The 14862-nt window shown below is 37.1% G+C and overlaps 1 protein-coding gene across 5 annotated transcripts in view; it reads left to right on the top strand.

Annotated features, from left to right (window-relative positions):
• The window catches only part of ERBIN (erbb2 interacting protein), a 160068-nt gene that overhangs the window by 114846 nt on the left and 30360 nt on the right, over positions 1–14862 (top strand). For all 5 annotated transcript variants that reach the window (XM_025387460.1, XM_025387461.1, XM_025387464.1 and 2 more), the window contains 2 exons: positions 9663–9762; positions 14418–14539. In XM_025387460.1, the coding sequence (XP_025243245.1) occupies positions 9663–9762; positions 14418–14539 (222 nt within the window). The remainder of the gene's footprint in view (positions 1–9662; positions 9763–14417; positions 14540–14862) is intronic.

A 14862-nucleotide genomic window follows, 5' to 3' on the forward strand; every position in this document is an offset into this window, starting at 1 on the left:
AGGTTCTGGATATTAGCCCTTTGTCAGATGAGTAGATTGCAAAAATTTTCTCCCATTCTGTAGGTTGCCTGTTCACTCTGATGGTAGTTTCTTTTGCTGTGCAGAAGCTCTTTAGTTTAATTAGATCGCAGTTGTCAATTTTGGCTTTTGTTGCCGTTGCTTTTGGTGTTTTAGACATGAAGTCCTTGCCCATGCTTATGTCCTGAATGGTATTACCTAGGTTTTCTTCTAGGGTTTTTATGGTATTAAGTCTAACATTTAAGTCTCTAATCCATCTTGAATTAATTTTCGTATAAGGAGTAAGGAAAGGATCCAGTTTCAGCTTTCTACTTATGGCTAGCCAATTTTCCCAGCACCATTTATTAAATAGGGAATCCTTTCCCCATTTCTTGTTTCTCTCAGGTTTGTCAAAGATCAGATGTCTGTAGATGTGTGGTATTATTTCTGAGGACTCTGTTCTCTTCCGTTGGTCTATATCTCTGTTTTGGTACCAGTACCATGCTGTTTTGGTTACTGTAGCCTTGTAGTATAGTTTGAAGTCAGGTAGCGTGATGCCTCCAGCTTTGTTCTTTTGACTTAGGATTGTCTTGGCAATGTGGGCTCTTTTTTGGTTCCATATGAACTTTAAAGCAGTTTTTTCCAATTCTGTGAAGAAGCTCATTGGTAGCTTGATGGGGATGGCATTGAATCTATAAATTACCTTGGGCAGTATGGCCATTTTCACAATATTGATTCTTCCTATCCATGAGCATGGTATGTTCTTCCATTTGTTTGTGTGTTCTTTTATTTCACTGAGCAGTGGTTTGTAGTTCTCCTTGAAGAGGTCCTTTGTACATCCCTTGTAAGTTGGATTCCTAGGTATTTTATTCTCTTTGAAGCAATTGTGAATGGAAGTTCATTCCTGATTTGGCTCTCTGTTTGTCTGTTACTGGTGTATAAGAATGCTTGTGATTTTTGCACAGTGATTTTGTATCCTGAGACTTTGCTGAAGTTTCTTATCGGCTTAAGGAGATTTTGGGCTGAGACAGTGGGGTTTTCTAAATATACAATCATGTCATCTGCAAACAGGGACAATTTGACTTCTTCTTTTCCTAACTGAATACCCTTGATTTCTTTCTCTTGCCTGACTGCCCTAGCCAGAACTTCCAACACTATGTTGAATAGGAGTGGTGAGAGAGGGCATCCCTGTCTTGTGCCAGTTTTCAAAGGGAATGCTTCCAGTTTTTGCCCATTCAGTATGATATTGGCTGTGGGTTTGTCATAAATAGCTCTTACTATTTTGAGATACGTTCCATCAATACCGAATTTATTGAGCATTTTTAGCATGAAGGGCTGTTGAATTTTGTCAAAGGCCTTTTCTGCATCTATTGAGATAATCATGCGGTTTTTGTCTTTGGTTCTGTTTATATGCTGGATTATGTTTATTGATTTGCGTATGTTGAACCAGCTTTGCATCCCAGGGATGAAGCCCACTTGATCATGGTGGATAAGCTTTTTGATGTGCTGCTGGATCCGGTTTGCCAGTATTTTATTGAGGATTTTTGCATCGATGTTCATCAGGGATATTGGTCTAAAATTCTCTTTTTTTGTTGTGTCTCCACCAGGCTTTGGTAACAGGATGATGTTGGCCTCATAAAATGAGTTAGGGAGGATTACCTCTTTTTCTATTGATTGGAATAGTTTCAGAAGGAATGGTACCAGCTCCTCCTTGTACCTCTGGTAGAATTCAGCTGTGAATCCATCTGGTCCTGGACTTTTTTTGGTTGGTAGGCTATTTATTATTGCCTCAATTTCAGAGCCTGGTATTGGTCTATTCAGGAATTCAGCTTTTTCCTAGTTTAGTCTTGGGAGAGTGTAAGTGTCCAGGAAATTATCCATTTCTTCTAGATTTTCTAATTTATTTGCGTAGAGGTGTTTATAGTATTCTCTGATGGTAGTTTGTATTTCTGTGGGGTCGGTGGTGATATCCCCTTTATCATTTTTTATTGCGTCTATTTCATTCTTCTCTCTTTTCTTCTTTGTTAGTCTTGCTAGCGGTCTATCAATTTTGTTGATCTTTTCAAAAAACCAACTCCTGGATTCATTGATTTTTGGAGGGTTTTTTGTGTCTCTATCTCCTTCAGTTCTGCTCTGATCTTAGTTATTTCTTGCCTTCTGCTAGCTTTTGAATGTGTTTGTTCTTGCTTCTCTAGTTCTTTTAATTGTGATGTTAGAGTGTCAATTTTAGATCTTTCCAGCTTTCTCTGGTGGCATTTAGTGCTATAAATTTCCCGCTACACAATGCTTTAAATGTGTCCTAGAGATTTTGGTATGTTGTATCTCTGTTCTCATTGGTTTCAAAGAGGATCTTTATTTCTGCCTTCATTTCATTATGTACCCAGTAGTCATTCAGGAGCAGGTTATTCAGTTTCCATGTAGTTGAGCGGTTTTGATTGAGTTTCTTAGTCCTGAGTTCTAGTTTGATTGCACTGTGGTCTGAGAGACAGTTTGTTATAATTTCTGTTCTTGTACATTTGCTGAGGAGTGTTTTACTTCCAATTATGGTCAATTTTGGAATAAGTGTGATGTGGTGCTGAGAAGAATGTATATTCTGTTGATTTGGGGTGGAGAGTTCTGTAGATGTCTATTAGGTCTGCTTGCTGCAGAGAGGAGTTCAATTCCTGGATATCCTTGTTGACTTTCTGTCTTGTTGATCTGTCTAATATTGACAGTGGGGTGTTGAAGTCTCCCATTATTATTGTATGGGAGTCTAAGTCTCTTTGTAAGTCTCTAAGGACTTGCTTTATGAATCTGGGTGCTCCTGTATTGGGTGCATATATATTTAGGATAGTTAGCTCTTCCTGTTGAATTGATCCCTTTACCATTATGTAATGGCCTTCTTTGTCTCTTTTGATCTTTGCTGGTTTAAAGTCTGTTTTATCAGAGACTAGTAGTGCAACCCCTGCTTTTTTTTGTTCTCCATTTGCTTGGTAGATCTTCCTCCATTCCTTTATTTTGAGCCTATGTATGTCTCTGCATGTGAGATGGGTCTCCTGAATACAGGAAACTGATGGGTCTTGACTCTTTATCCAGTTTGCCAGTCTGTGTCTTTTAATTGGAGCATTTAGTCCATTTACGTTTAAATTTAATATTGTTATGTGTGAACTTGATCCTGCCATTATGATATTAACTGGTTATTTTGCTCGTTAGTTGATGCAGTTTCTTCCTAGCCTCGATGATCTTTACATTTTGGCATGTTTTTGCAATGGCTGGTACCAGTTGTTCCTTTCCATGTTTAGTGCTTCCTTCAGGGTCTCTTGTAAGTCAGGCCTGGTGGTGACAAAATCTCTAAGCATTTACTTATCTGTAAAGGACTTTATTTCTCCTTCACTTATGAAACTTAGTTTGGCTGTATATGAAATTCTGGGTTGAAAATTCTTTTCTTTAAGAATGTTGAATATTGGCCCCCACTCTCTTCTGGCTTGTAGAGTTTCTGCCGAGAGATCTGCTATTAGTCTGATGGGCTTCCCTTTGTGGGTAACCCGACCTTTCTCTCTGGCTGCCCTTAAGATTTTTTCCTTCATTTCAACTTTGGTGAATCTGGCAATTATGTGTCTTGGAGTTGCTCTTCTCGAGGAGTATCTTTGTGGCGTTCTCTGTATTTCCTGAATTTGAATGTTGGCCTGCCCTACTAGGTTGGGGAAGTTCTCCTGGATGATATCCTGAAGAGTGTTTTCCAAGTTGGTTCCATTTTCTTCCTCACTTTCAGGCACCCTAATCAGACGTAGATTTGGTCTTTTTACATAATCCCATACTTCTTGCAGGCTTTGTTCATTTCTTTTTCTTCTTTTTTCTTTAGATTTCTCTTCTCGCTTCATTTCATTCATTTGATCCTCAATCGCTGATACTCTTTCTTCCAGTTGATCGAGTCGGTTACTGAAGCTTGTGCATTTATCACGTATTTCTTGTGTCATGGTTTTCATCTCTGTCAGTTCGTTTATGGCCTTCTCTGCATTAATTATTCTAGTTATCAATTCTTCCACTCTTTTTTCAAGATTTTTAGTTTCTTTGCACTGGGTACGTAATTTCTCCTTTAGCTCTGAGAAGTTTGATGGACTGGAGCTGCCTTCTCTCATCTGGTCAAAGTCATTCTCCGTCCAACTTTGATCCATTGCTGGCGATGAGCTGCGTTCCTTTGCAGGGGGCGATGTGCTCTTATTTTTTGAATTTCCAGCTTTTCTGCCCTGCTTTTTCCCCATCTTTGTGGTTTTATCTGCCTCTGGTCTTTGATGATGGTGACGTACTGATGGGGTTTTGGTGTAGGTGTCCTTCCTGTTTGTTAGTTTTCCTTCTAACAGTCAGGACCCTCAGCTGTAGGTCTGTTGGAGATTGCTTGAGGTCCACTCCAGACCCTGTTTGCCTGGGTATCAGCAGCAGAGGCTGCAGAAGATAGAATATTGCTGAACAGCGAGTGTGCCTGTTTGATTCTTGCTTTGGAAGCTTCCTCTCAGGGGTGTACTCCACCGTGTGAGGTGTGGGGTGTCGGTCTGCCCCTAGTGGGGGATGTCTCCCAGTTAGGCTACTCAGGGGTCAGGGACCCACTTGAGCAGGCAGTCTGTTCGTTCTCAGATCTCAGCCTCCGTGTTGGGAGATCCACCGCTCTCTTCAAAACTGTCAGACAGAGTCGTTTGCGTCTGCAGAGGTTTCAGCTGCTTTGTTGTTGTTGTTGTTGTTTAGCTGTGCCCTGTCCCCAGAGGTGGAGTCTACAGAGACAGGCAGGACTCCTTGAGCTGCTGTGAGCTCTACCCAGTTCCGATTACTCTTTAAGAAGGTTGGATGAGAAGAAAATGGAATGGAACGTAAAGCAATTGGTAGCTAGCAGCAGGAAAAGTGCAGGGATCCTTTAATATTGGAGAACATGTTTACAGGTTGTTGGAAAGAAGCTGTGTGACGAGTAAGATTAAGAATATGAGGGCCAAGTGCGGTGGCTCATGCCTGTAATCCCAATACTTTGGGAGGCCTAGGCGGTTGGATCACCTGAGATCGGGAGTTCAAGACCAGCCTGATCAATATGGTGAAACCCCGTCTCTACTAAAAATACAAAAATTAGCTGGGCATGGTGGCATGTGCCTGTAGTCTCAACTACTCAGGAGGCTGAGACAGGAGAATTGATTGAACCCGGGAGGTGGACGTTGCAGTGAGCCGAGATCACTCCACTGCACTCCACACTCCAGCCTGGGTGACAGAGCAAGACTCTGTCTCAAAAAAAAAAAAAAAAAAGAGAGAAGCAGTTGGATAATGGGTAGAAAATGATAGAAAAGCTATGACAGGAATTCTCAGCCTGTTGGAGGGAGTTGGGTGTGATGTTTGTGAAAGGGAGGAGAGGAAATAGTGTACGTTATAATACTCTTAGAATATAGAATTTTCCATACTCAGAGCTGTCCTTTTTTTTTTTTTTTTTTTTTTTTTTTTTTTGAGACAGTATCTCACTCTGTCTCCCAGGCTGGGGTGCAGTGGCTCCATCTTGGCTCACTGCAACCTCCTCCTCCCGGGTCCAGGCAATTCTCCTGCCTCAGCCTCTTGAGTAGTTGGGACTACAGGCCTGCCACCACACCTAGCTTTTTGTATTTTTAGTAGAGACGGGGTTTCACCATGTTGGCCAGGCTGTTCTCAAACTCCTGATTTCACGTGATCCACCCACCTCGGCCTCCCGAAGTGCTGAGATTACAGGCGTGAGCCACCCCGCACAACCTCGTAGCTGTTCTTGAATCCTTGTTTTTTGTTTGTTTGTTTGTTTTTTAGGGAAGATATTTTCAGAGTATAATTTAGGAAACATAGAAGGATTTTTAGGTAGCATGTAGAGCCTGGTTGAAGTATTATTAGTATCAGTACACTAATATGAGTACAAATTAATAATCACTCCACAAGTTTGTGGTGATACTAATTTGCTCAGCAATGTAATATAGAGAAAGCACACAACTGGAAGGATTTTGGGCTGTAGTTTTGCCAAGACAGGTGCAAGAAAAGAATAATGCAGTGAGGAGATCTTGGTTTGTGGCAAGAAAGTGGTTTAAGATACAGTGTGGTACAAAAGGGTAGTCAAAGACGGAGTAAAGGGTGGGAAGAATGTTAAAAGGTCAGGGTATTAGTAGTCTTGCTGAGGGTGATCAGCAAGTACTGTGAGAGCAGCGGAGTGGGAGGGCTGCATGATGTCTGTGTTACCATACTCTGCTGGTTGTCCTTTTGCCTGACTGCTCCTCAGTCTCCTTTTCAGACATATTTGTTCTGCCTGTGCCTTACATGTTTGTGCTCCTCATGGTTACCCTAGGCTCTGCTTTAATTTCTCCATACTTTGTCTTGAAATTGCTATCTGTATCCTCATTATTCCTAACAGTATCTGCAGCCCAGTTCTTGTGCCAGAGCTTCACATTCATATAGCTCAATTCCTGCTTAACATTGCCACCTAAATGTCTCCAATTCAATAAGCCCAAAATTGAGTATACCATCTTCTGCCCCATCTTCTGCCCCAAATATATTTCCCCCACACCCCCCAGCTTCTTTAGCTTGGTAAATAATACTTGATGGAGGCAGAGGCCTGGAAATACAACCCTTAACTACTGTTTTTCCCTGTACTTCAGTCCAGTTCATAGACAAGCCCTATTGAATCTTAAACATCTTCAAGTGTTTGTGTATTTTGCTTTATCCCTACTGCCACTCCCTTAAATACTGTTCACCATCATCTTTCACTTAAGACTTGCACTGTCCAGTACCATAGCCACTAGTGTCAAGGGACTGGTCCAAATTGAGATTTGGTGTGAGTGTAAGATACACACTGGTATCTGTAGCCTTAGTATTAACAGAGAATATATATGATCATGTTCATAATTTTTTTGATTATATGTTAAAATGATATTTTGAATATGTAAAGTTAAATGCATTATCAAAATTTCATCTTTTTTTGCCATTTTAAAATATGTGGCTACTAAAGGATTCTAAAGTGATCAGACTGGGCGTGGTGGCTCACATCTGTAATCCTAGCACTTTGAGAAGTCAAGGCAGGAGGCTTACTTGAGGCCAGGAGTTTGAGACCTGCCTGGGTGATGTAACAAGACCCCATCTCTTAAAAGATATATATATATAGCCAGTCATGGTGGCACATACCTGTAGTACCAGCTGCTTGGGAGGCTGAGGCAGGAAGATTGCTTCAGCCCAGAAGTTCTAGTTTACAGTGAGCTATGATCATGCCACTGCACTCCAGCCTGGGTGACAGAGCAAGATTCTCTTTAAAAAAAAAAAAAAGGAAAAGAAAAAGAAAATTATAAATAATCTGTGGTTCTCATTTTTGTCTTATCTTACAGTTCTTTCGAACAGTGCTGACAGTGTTGAGCTAACTTCCTAATAGGTCTCTGCCTCCAGTGTTGCTCCCAGTTCCAATCCCTTATTACCCATTCTGAACCACATTGTAATTTGAGTGATTCTTTAATCTGATCCCAGCACTAACCTACTTAAAAACCTTTTCATTGTTTCTTTTTTCTTTATATTATATGCCTCTAGAGCCTGCTCGTCTTGTGGCTTTGTCTCTATCTCGTACACATTCATTCTCATTTCTCCAAATCAGTCCTGCTTTCTTGGAAAATTCTTCCTTCTCTTTCTTACCTGGCTTCTTACCGTCTTATCCTCACCTTAGACTTTCTTTCAGGAATGCTTTGCTAATCATTCAAGATAATGGGAAGTGAATTTCTCCTCCTATATGTTCTCCCTGCATACTATACCCTGTCTACTCTGTAATTACACTTGAAATTACAATTGCAGTTGCCTATTTTGTTACCTGTATTCTTCCTCTCATAAACTCTACAAAGTCAGTAAAGATAACATGCTTTGCTTACCACTCTGTACACAGAGCCTGTCATAGTGCTTTGCAATATAAAAGGCTCTTAGTAAATATTCATTGAATGAGTCATTTTTATATTTCAGAGAAGAATATTTACAGGTGATATTTTAGGAATTGTGGCATAGGAATAGAATATCTGAAATGAAATCGGATTAAAGATCTCTGAAGTTGGGTGCTCAGGGAACTGAGAGGCCAGATACACTGTTCTCAATTCCTTTTTCTGTCTCTGTGCCTCATAAATAACAGGTGACTAGGTTTCTTATTACATCTTTGTTGACATGTAATTCATGTACCATACAATGAACCCCTTTTAAAGGATACAATTCAGTGATCTTTAGTATAGTCACAGAGTTACGCAACAATTATAACAGTTTTAGAAGATTTTCAGGGCGATAAGTTTTTAAAAGCCTTCCAGATAATTTTTAAATGCTCATCTAAGGGGACTTATTTTTTCTTCTCACACATTGTTCATCTTCTGAGAAGCCAGAAGTATGGAAATGTCATCTGTGTTTTGTATATGTTGAATTACCCATGACTTTGGAAAAATTTGGTGTAAAAGAGCCAAGAATAGATGAGTACCACCAAGAGGCCAGTAGATAATAGGACAGGAGATTGACTATGGAAGGTACGGGTTATAAATGCCTCAAAGGAACAGGAATTTAAATCTGAGGATAGGGGAGGAATGATGTCACAGCATTGTAAGTGCTACCCTCACCTCCTGACTTGGGGCGGATGAGGTAGGAGAGAATAAATTAACCCCTATATTTGAGGCCTGAGGGAAGCACTGTCTTTGAGAAGGGAGTAGAGCTACCATTTCCATTATCTGAGGGTCAAGGAAATTGTCCAGGAATTTGAAATGTAGGGCAGTTTTTGTTTGCTGAGGAGCAGAGGGGAATGTTTGAATGGGAGTAAGATTACAGGATGGAATTAACTAGCTGGAAGGTTTTCACAGGAGTAGGTGCAAAGAATTAAGTAATAGGGTCGCATGTGAGGGGAGAATTGCGTAGTTCTCTGTCCGTCTGGAGTCAGCCAAGGCTTTTATTGGTAGGATTTTAGGTGAATAGCAAAAAGAATTAATTATATTAAAAAATAGATGGATAACATTTGTTAACTAGTTAAGGAAAAAATCATAAGAAAAAAGAAGGTCCAAATTTCCTGGGGGGCTCCACCACTGAGTGACTTACTGGTGTCATTACTGTAGATGGGATACACGAGTGCACAAGAGGAAGAAAGAGAAGCTTTTTTTCATCATTCTCTTTTCATCATTGTTTTCATGATGAAAACAATGATTTTCATGAAGAGAATCATCATTCTCTTTTCCTCAGTGATGAATTGTTTTCATCTTTCTCTTTTCAGCTGCTAACTAGAATAAACATTTAGATAACCAGACTAACCCTTCCAAGTAATTTTTTCCAAAAGCATTTTAGTGAACGGGAATACTAGAGAGGGCAAAATAATATACAATGGAAAGGCTTATTTTATAACTTTATTAAATATATCACTGTGTAAATAAGTAATGGACTGTGGGTAAACTTAGTATATGAAATCTTTTAAACCTTGATATTTCATTAACTTGATTTACTTACTTTATACTAAAAACTAAATTTTATTTGTTAGATTTTAATATGGTTTCAAATCAATGCCTAAAGTATTATTGTATATAGTTAGATTTGTTTGTAACCTACACATTGATATTTTATAGAAAAAGTGGTATGTACTTATGCAGAGGAATTGCTGAATATGTATTTGCTTTAGGGTTATTGAAAATTAAGCATTTATTTTCCTTCTCTAGTCCAAACCCCTGATACCTCTTCAAAAAGAAACTGATTCAGAGACCCAGAAAATGGTGCTTACCAACTACATGTTCCCTCAACAGCCAAGGACTGAGGATGGTAGGAATTTCATAATCTATTTTCTTGTTAAAAACACATACTAATTTAAAAGGTGTGAAGTGAACTTTAAGTCTCGAAGACTTTTACTAGTTTGATGGGACTTTAGAGAATTGACCAAAAAAGTTCATTTCAAAATAATGGAAAAATAGGGCACGATTTCAGGGGTTGAATTTAGAGGTATAAGTGTAGCATATGCTTCCTTAAATGATTCTTTTAAATTAAACCACAGTGTTAAAATTGGTAACTTAAAAACATTTAGCTGTATGCTAGGAATAAATGTTAAGTGTTATGTGATAAGAATTATTAAACCAGGAAATATTTTCTTCACTCGTGAACTTAATATTACACTTGGATCTACACTGGATCAGCATAATCTGTTGAACTCTTTGACTATAAATGCTACTCTTAAATTCTTTTATTTTGCCTGACAAGGGGGAATATACCTTTTACTACTGGGCACAGATGTTTTTTATAGATTATGGTGCGACAACCTTTTAGACTAACGAGCAAATTGTTTCTAGTATATGTTTTACTCTCTGCGTGTGTGTGTGTGTGTTTATTATATTACACTTAAAGTAACTGTAATTTTTATGTATCTTTTTTCTGACACCAGTGAAAATACCTGTCGTTTGAAATTATTTATAAATTAATTCTTAATACATAGAAACACTGAAGAAAAAATGTAAATCAGTCATTTCAATCATCAGTCTTAATTTATAAACTATACCACAGGCAAGTTAAATAGATTATTGAACTTCAGTTTCCTTATCTTGAAATGATGATAATAGTTCTTTTGGAGCACATCCACATTCGTTCACTACAAAACACTCTGGAACCAAGCATTTCAGATAAGGGATACTTATGCTAGTATTCTGTCCTCTCATGTAAAAGAACAATTATCTAGTATATTGCATAGCTGATTATAACATTATTTAGAGGATGCTTACCCTTACTTCCTGTTTTCCAGAAATCATCTTCAGAGACAAAGAAAAGTAGGAAATTGAGACATAAGTTTTAGTGAATAAAACAAAAAAACTTAGCTACTGATGCATTCGAGTATTTATTGTAATTCCCCACATGGCACTGCTTACAGCATAAGCAGAGTTTGCATTTCTATTTTTAACTTAATTTCTAATTCATGAAATTATTGTTCACATAAAACAGTGATCACTATTGACAGCTTAATATTAAGTATACTATATTTTGTTATGGAAACATACTTCCATATTTTATTGTATTGCTAAATTTGGAGATTATGGGTGAATTTAAATACATAGAAGAGAGATTCTTTGTAAACCTATTCTCAAAGCTTTAACTGTAGAACCTCCAGTGAATGAAGCTCTTTACGTTAGTTATCTCACAAATCTTCTAATTGGATTAGAAAGCTGAACAGGTTTTGCTACATATAAATACAAGTCATCAGATTATACCCATGAAATAATAACTTATCAAAGCAAGTCTTTTATTGCTTCTGGCAGAGAGCAAGAAATAATTATCCTATAGAAAGTAAAGAGTTTTCTAATAGTTTAGCACTAGTTCTGGAATATAAGTTAAATAAGTTTTTATTCCATTTCAGTAATTCAAAGCTAAACCTGCTATAGCAATGTAAAAATAATAGCCAATTTGAGTCAGACACGATGCTAAGCACTTTATATATCCATAACTTCTCATCTTTACAATCTTCCAAAATAGATGCTGTTATCATTAGTTGCCTCTCCCAAAGCTTAAAATATTTATCTGACCCTTTATAGAAAAAGTTTACTCATTCTGCCTCTAAACTGTCAGAATCATAGGTATATTCGTGCCTTGATTTCTTCTCATACTGATTTCTCATACTTCTCATACTGATTTCTCATACTTCTCATACTGATTTCTACTCATACTGAATCTACTAATGATTCAAATCTACCTTGCCTTCTTTTTCTATTCTATTGTAATTTATTCCCTTCCTGTTTAATTTGAAAAGAGATCACAATTCAGGTAAAACATTTATTTCTGATAGGAAGAATAGAAGTAGCAAAATCTTGCCACTACTAATTTTTGATTTTGAGATTTGTTTGAAGAGTTTCTAATAGAAAAGTTTGAAATACAGTATCAATTATGATATTCTGGGTCCTCTTAGAGTTCATTTGTCACCTAAAGTGTCTCATGGATATTATACACAGAGTACTAAACAAGGTGAATGAATTTCCTTTCAACTATAAGAAAGGCTTTTGTCTTTATCCTAGTGCCTCCAAGAAATAGATGAGTCAAAAAATATTACGTATTTGTGTTTGGGTTTTATACCAATTTGAGAGAAGTAGACACTGTTCACAATTAATTCTGTTTTTCATCCCACCTTTGTGACAGGTATTGTGCTAGAGCTAAGTAAAGGCAAAAATTCTTGCCTTCAAGATTCTGAAGGTGGGAAGATTTAAAAAAAGAAGAAGGAAAAAAGAAAGATTCTAAAGGTAGATAGTGATGAATAAATGTGCAAGAGTAGGGGTGAGATCTTGGGCCTAGGTAGAGGAATCAGTCTTAATCAGAGAGAAAAGGAAGTATGCCTTCTTGTAACAATACATTTGTAGCTAAGAAAGCAGGATATTAGTGGAAATATGAGTCTGAGGATTTTTATTGCATTTCTTTTTACAATGAAGTGGAAGTTGCCTCTGGAAGTTGGGGTAAGGGCATTTCAGGGAAGTCGTAGTAATTAATGTATCATAAAATCTAAGCTTAATAGAGAAGGAAGTAAAACCTAGAGTGATTTTACAAGGAGCAAAAGAAAGGTAGTTAAGGAACTGAAAGTTTACCAGCAGTAATAAGGAATTGAGTGATTTGGAAGAACAGGCATCGTGGTCAAAGAGGTGGAAAAGTCCTGAGTATGACTGTGGTTGTGAATCATTTAGCTGATATGCATAGGGACATTGGGATTGAGGACATCAAGGAATATAAAGTTGTAGTGTTGAGGTGGTGGCTTATCATCCCATATTGACATCATTCAGGATTTTAGCAGGTCTTAGGTGGAGAGAAAAATCTGTAGCCAAAATACTAGAGTCCTCAGTAAGTCTATACCTGGGTGATCAGTTTGAGTAGCCTCTAGAATGGATAGAAAGTGATACTATCTGATGTCCTGAATCTTCAAAGATGTGAGATTTATAAAAAAGAGTAGAAAGTGTGAGTGACCAGAATTTGACAAGAATGAGAAGCATGGTAAAAGTTAACTTACCTTGGGCTTCTGAATAAGTTCTGGTGTAAAATTGCTTTAGACATAATCTAACACTAATTGGAATCTCTGGGCCAAGCTGGTGATTGAAATTACAAGGGAGAGGGAATTATATGAGTTAAAAAATAGACTTTGTTGGAAACTGCTGGGCTGTCCTTGCCTTTCCAATGATACCACAAAAGTATGTCAATAGGAATCTGAATCACATTCCACATTTGTTTTGAACGAAAACAAATACATTACTTCATTGAGTATGTGTTAAGCAATTAAAAAAAGCAATTATAAGGAAAAAAAAATCTTGAATGGAGTAATGAAAACAAAGAAGAGGCTAAATTAAAGAATTTCATTCCCATTGGTAAGACTTGGTTTCATGACATCCTTAGTTGGGATATGAGATTTTAAAAGGTTAAGCAAGCCCCAAATACAGGCTTAATAAAAATGATAATTAGAAGTTTTTGTATTATGTTATTTTTGTGGAAATATTCTAATTGACCATATTTGGGTATTCCAGGAGTTTCTGGGGTTCTTTAAAGCTCATTTTGGATACTCATAATCTCTGTTTTGAGTAGGGGATAATCATTTTCTTTTAATGGGCAAAAAAATTGTGATTTTATTTTGTATTGCACAACTTCTATGGAATGATATATAATAGCTGAATGAATTAATTTTTAAGCCTTATGTATTTTTTAGATGCCTAATAATAACAAAAAACTGAGAGTTGTTAAATCTTTGCTTTTGATGTTACAGGTTGAGTATCTCTTATCCAAAATGCTTGAGACCAGAAGTGTTTCAGGTTTTGATTTTTTTTTGACTTTGGAATATTTGCAGAATTCATATCAGTTGAACCTCTCTAACCCAAAATTCAAACTGTGCCAAAATCCAAACGTTTTGGAGTGCTGACACAATGCTCAAAGGAAATGCTCATTAGAGTTTTTTGCATTTTGGATTTTTTGGATTAGGGATGTTCACCCTATATATCTGATAGAATATACAAGTGTTGGGTTTACCTTAAAATTTCCATTTTTTTACATTTTGATATAGAAAATATATTGTAAGAACTTTACTTAGTATATAATCCATGTTATGTATAATGTTTAATACAGTGTTGAAATTGCATTTCTACCATAGCACCTTTTAGAGCACTGCCCAAAACCATGTATCTGTGGTGTTTTCATTGGTAGATTCTCTTCAGGAACCCTTCTGGTAAAAATACAAGATGAATCAGCTTCAGGGAAGAAAGGATATGTGATTGACATTATAAAGAAATCTTACATTGACATTATCAAGAATCAGCCTATGCATTAGGATTTCTAATTTCTTGCATTGACCATTCTTAACTATTTTAGACTTATTGTAATGAACGTAACTCGTACAGAAATTATGAGCAAGTGATAGTTTTCCATAATTACAGTAAAATATAGTAGGTTTTTGTTTGTTTTTTACTTTTCTCTAGTTATGTTTATATCAGATAATGAAAGTTTTAACCCTTCATTGTGGGAGGAACAGAGGAAACAGCGGGCTCAAGTTGCATTTGAATGTGATGAAGACAAAGATGAAAGGGAGGCACCTCCCCGGGTGAGTCTGTTCTTTATTCTTTAAAATTTGAAACAAGTCTGCTGATATTTAAGTTGGTACTATATATACTATGATGTTTGGGGATATAAAAAAGTATTAGATTTATTCCTTGTCCTCAAGTTACTTGAAGTGTTATTGATTCCAAATATTCAGACATGAAAGAACGTGGGAACAATATAAAACTGTGTGATTTAAAACTAAATTTCATAGTATATATAACTATAAGAGGAAAACGTTATTATAGGCTAGAGAAGTGGACTAACACTTTATTTCAAATTAGTGCCCTTTATGTTTAACTTCAGTTTAGCTGACTTCCCCCCACC

Source organism: Theropithecus gelada, chromosome 6, assembly GCF_003255815.1.
Source record: "Theropithecus gelada isolate Dixy chromosome 6, Tgel_1.0, whole genome shotgun sequence".
Classification (NCBI taxonomy): Eukaryota; Metazoa; Chordata; class Mammalia; order Primates; family Cercopithecidae; genus Theropithecus; species Theropithecus gelada.